The sequence below is a fragment of the Cupressus sempervirens genome, chromosome 8 (genome assembly GCF_028749045.1).
Source record: "Cupressus sempervirens isolate cs-2001-9-10 chromosome 8, ASM2874904v1, whole genome shotgun sequence".
Classification (NCBI taxonomy): domain Eukaryota; kingdom Viridiplantae; phylum Streptophyta; class Pinopsida; order Cupressales; family Cupressaceae; genus Cupressus; species Cupressus sempervirens.
In genome coordinates this window covers 510918786-510923971 of record NC_143125.1, presented here as the reverse complement: position 1 = coordinate 510923971, position 5186 = coordinate 510918786, and the positions used below count along the sequence as shown (strand labels likewise).

The window sequence follows — 5186 nt, the reverse complement described above, 5'->3', positions numbered from 1 at the left end:
AATTGTATTTCGTTGTATGACAACTTAATTCTACCTTTGATGCTTTATTTACTTATTCAAATAAAACAAATACAAGAAAATCAAATGGCAATAATTACCAAAATTACAAAGCTCTCTCACCTCAACACTATACGCTACAATTCAAAATACATGGCAGCAGGAACTAGACGCTTTGCGTCCTTGTTGATATGATTCATTTATGGTGTCCGCAAAATTTTAATTCACGTTTACTAACTTTGGTTTAAATATGAAGTGAAAACTGCGCCTAAATGTGACAGCCAACACATTTACATAATGAAACGCGGGGTTGATATGCTTAAATACTTTGACATGAATTTACAGCCAGGAGTTAAAGGGCGAGTCAACCTATATATCTAGTAGAGGTAACGATACTGCTATTGAATGCAATTTGACCCGGAATTAATCTAAATGGGAAAACAAGCAAGCCAACGAGGAAGAATGTGTTCTTTTGTATTAACGGGAAGGTCCAAAACCCTTCGAATTGAGGGAAAGTTATTTGGTTTGAAACCCAGCTTGAAAATAGTATGAATGAGGCCTTGATTCGACCGTTCATTTTTGCAATACTTGTTTGGATATTCCTGAATCGGAATGAGGAGGTGACAGGGCTAATTCTTTTTAAACCCTAAAAATCTAATCCATTCTTTTAATTTTAATGAGCAGAGGGAAGTAGGCCCTTTTGGCAAAATGAATTAGAACAAGGACACCCAACTCACAAAAGATGCAATACTCTAGAGGAGGACTGGTAAGAGTTTGGAGAAGGAATTTGTACTATTGTAGAGCTAATGCGCTTCTTCTCCAGTTTCAAAATCATTTTTTTATGTTAAACCATTCAAAATCAATGATCCAAGTTCATCTCGTAAGCAGCAAAGCAATAATTGAAAATGAGAAGACAGCAGACCCGTTAAGAGTTAAAGATGGGACACATCTTCCATCTTTATCCGATTCTAGTCTAATTCAAAAGATTTGTGCGGGCTTGAGGCAGGGAAATTTTAATTGTTTGGATATAGGTCAACGATTGAACCCTTTAGTTGTGATCAATGTATTGTACATGTTTAGAAACAATGTTGATACGTGTTTTAAATTTTTCAGTTGGGTGGAAAAACAACAGAGATATAGACACACGGGCCAAATCTTAAGTGCCATGATCCATATATTGATTAAGGGTAGGAGGCTTGCAGAAGCTCAGCCTCTTTTGCTCCGCATGGTGAGAAGAAGTGGAGCCACGGCAGCTGGGGCTGTAGATGATCTTGTGAGTACATATGTGAACTGCAATTCGACTCCTCTTGTTTTTGACCTTTTAATTAGGAGCTGTGTGCAGGCAAAAATGATGAAAGATGCCACGGAGGCCTTTCATAGGATCAGGAGTTCTGGCTTCTCTCCATCAATAAATGCCTGCAATAGTCTACTTGGAGGTTTAGTCAAGGTCAGTTGGGTGGACATGGCATGGAGGATTTACACAGAAGTTCTACAGAGCAAAATTTCCATAAATGTTTATACATTCAACATAATGATCAAGGCTTTTTGCAAAGAAGGGAAGCTTGAAAGTGCAAAGAAATTATTAGATCAAATGGAACCAAGGAGGGTTTCTCCTGACATTGTTACTTATAATACTTTACTCGGTGCTTATTGCCATAATGGCCTCCTGGGCGAAGCTTTCAAGTTCTTGTATATTATGTCTGATAAGGGTTTAGTTCCCGACGTCTTCAGTTATACTTCTCTCATGAATGGACAATGCTTAAAAGGGAAGGTTGATGATGCGGGAATGCTTATGAAGGAAATGCAAGCAAAAGGTTTGGTCCCCAATAATGCAACTTATAATGTCTTGATAAATGGGCACTGTAAGAAAGGCAGTACAAGAAATGCTGCTAACCTTTTCAATGAAATGGTAGGCAATGGACTTGTTCCAGATTTTATTACTTATAACTTGCTGATCAATGTACATGCAAAAGCAGGATTGCTAAAGCAGGCTATGGAGTATTTCAAGGAAATGCAGCGAATTGGAATGGTTCCAGATTGTGTGATTTACACAATGCTTATTAGCGGGTACTCTAGGGAAGGTATCATGAATGAGGCATTCAAGTTACGTGATGAAATGGTTGAAAGGGGTTTTATGCCAGATGTCGTTACTTACAATGCGTTGATTAGTGGTCTCTGTAAGGAAAGAAGATTGTCGGAAGCAAATGATCTCTGCACTGAAATGATAGAAAGAGGTCTAATTCCAGACTATGTGACTATTACTTCTATCATGGATGGATACTGTAAACAAGGAGAAACAGAGACAGCTTTGGTATTGTTTAATGGAATGCTAGAAAGGCATATTAAGGTTGATGTTGTAATATACAACGTACTAATCAATGGCTTTTGCAAGGAAGGGAATCTGGATAAAGCAAAAGAATTGTTAAATGGTATGGTCGAAAGAAAGTTAGCTCCAAATCACATTACTTACAGCATTTTCATCGATGAATTATGCAGGAAGAGAAAATTTTCTGAAGCATTCAGTCTACGAGAAGAAATGGTAAAGAACGGCATCGCCCCTAATGTCATCACATATAATTCAATAATAAATGGCTTTTGCCAAGCAGGAGATGTTAGGAAAGCAGAGGATCTTATAAATAAAATGATTGTTACTGGTTTCGTTCCTGATATCATAACTTTTAATACATTAATTCGTACACACTGCCATGAAGAGAACATATCAGAAGCTTTAAGGATGTTCCACAAAATGGAAAAAGCTGGTGTGATGCCTGATGTGATTACATACAATGCACTTATCAATGGGCTTTGTAGACAAGGCAACATGCAAGAGGCAAATGCAGTTTTTGAAAAAATGAAAAAGAAGGGAATGGTACCCAATAAGTCTACTTACACAACACTGATTGAGGGCTATTTTAAAGAGGGAGGTGACAAAGAGGCCTTTAAGCTGCATAATGAAATGTTGCAAAGGGGTTTGGTTCCAGACAATAGCCATTGAGTGTTGCTCATTGATAAACTCTGAAACAAAATTGGATAAGTGATTATTTTTAAATTTTGTTGCATACAAGTTGTCCAAAGTATGGTTTGAACTTGAATGCAAATTTATTCCATTGTCATTGGAATATTTCCCATTTATGGGAACACTATGCGTGATGTCTTTTTAACTGCTATTGCTAATCTTAATATCACGGTGAATGGAAACAGAGTATTCAAGTGATATATTATGAAATGATGCGGATGTAAAAGCTGGTTTAGCCATCCTCACTTTAAACGAAGCTTAAGGGCAAACAGATTAGAGTAGATATTGGTTTCAAAAGGCTTTTTTTTGTAATCATTGATATGTTGCACTGTGGCTTCCATAGAATCGAACTTGGGCACATTATGGTGGTCTTATTGCTATTGGTCAATACCCTCATTTCAGAGATACAATTATGAGCTACTATTTTCATTTTGTGACAATTATTGGCCTTGTATGATGCAACAGATATAGTGTATTGTAAAGGAAGGTTTAGTCGTGTTCAGAGATTTCTCACAATGATCATTGGATGTGGTAACTGAAGCTACTCATATATCCAGGCTCTAGGTACCTTATCTTTGTTCTGCAATTATTTAGATTTGTATTGTTTTCATTTCAAATTACATTTTCTTTATGTATTCCATCTCCTGACAATTAAAAGATGAAATTGAATATTATTGGAGCATTTGTTATGACAAATAATGATATATTTCATTTCATGCTTTGGTGACACTTTTATTCACCGGGTAAATGGTTAGTAAGTTGGTAATATGTTTTCTGCATGCAGTGAATCCAGTATTCACAAGGAACATTGATATCAGTAGTGTAAACAATAAAGTTGCAAGTTCTATGATAAATGGCTGAAAGAACCATGACGTAGGCTTGGAGTTGACTCCATATGGAAGGAAAAAGGAATTATAAAGAAACAAGGATGGAACTATGCATGGAAGCATAACACAGAAAAAGATAAAATATACGAAGCAGATGAACACTAAACCGGCAAGGATTTTTAATATTCTGAAAGGAAAGGCAGTAATCAACATTCCTGCCAATGAATGTTTTAAATCACAAAGTCTGCTCTAGTAAGGATAGGCTGGACTCAATAAACAGTAGCGCTGCACACTTGGTGGTTTGCTCTTCTGGTAGGCCCAACATTTGGAAAATGGTAAGATATCTAAACCAGGTTTAAAGAACACAGCAGAAATTTGGAACATGACAGTTCTGGAAAATCAGTGCTGGCTGAACATCTATATGAAACTAAACATCATATGTTCATGGAGAAAGCTGAAGTCCAGGTTAGAGAAGACCTCTACATAAATAGATAAGCCAGGCTTGGTCTACTATCTATGAAGTCCAGTGGAGATTGAACAACTAAATGATAACATCAACAGAGATGGTGGCTGGTGCTTAATGAGAACTGAAGTCCAGTGGAGATATCATAGAGAGATATTCGTTTTAGACTTTTAAATGGCTTTCATAGGTTATTATTGGTATGTTGCAGTGTCTCCCATACAGTTGAAATTGGATGCATTACAATGGTCCTGCTACAATCAGTTAGTAGGTGCATTTTGGAGGTATTGATATTGCACTGCTGTTGTCAGTTTTGGACAAGGAATTGACCATGTATGGTGCTACATATTTACTGTATCACAGAAGAAGTTTAGTCATGTTCTTAGAAGTTTCTCAGTGATTATTGGACATGGTAACTGAAGACATTCATGTGTCCAGGTTCAAGGTACCTTATCTTTGTTCTGCCATTTTTTTAGACTTGTCTTTTCATTTAAAATTACTTTTTTTTGTATCTGTTCTATCTCTTGACAATCAAACACACAAATTAAAGATTAAGTTGTTGGATGTTATCAGGGGGTTTTGTTATGAGAAATTGTGATATATTTCATTTTGTGATTTGGCAACACTTTTATTCACCAAATAAATGGTCTGCAAGTTGGTAGCAATCATTTTCTGCATGCAGCAAATCTAGTGTTCATAAGGAACAATTATATCAATAGTGTAAGCGATCAAGTTGCAAGTTATATGTTAAACATCTGAAAAAAACCATGGCATTGCCTTTGGGTTGATACCATATGGAATAGAAAAGGAATTCTAAAGAAACAGGGAGGGAACTAATCATGGAAATTTTAAAAACATTGTAAAGTATATGAAGCAGATGAACAAT

At 36.3% G+C, this 5186-nt stretch overlaps 1 protein-coding gene across 1 annotated transcript; it reads left to right on the top strand.

Moving 5' to 3' along the window:
- The first annotated feature begins 272 nt into the window (after nt 1-272).
- LOC149543440 (Tetratricopeptide repeat (TPR)-like superfamily protein) lies at nt 273-4869 on the top strand. The gene is made up of 2 exons (XM_089798233.1): nt 273-3577; nt 3798-4869. Exon 1 carries the CDS (start codon nt 740-742, stop codon nt 2990-2992), a length of 2253 nt encoding a protein of 750 aa, XP_089654359.1. The 5' UTR covers nt 273-739; the 3' UTR covers nt 2993-3577; nt 3798-4869.
- The last annotated feature ends 317 nt before the right edge of the window (nt 4870-5186 follow it).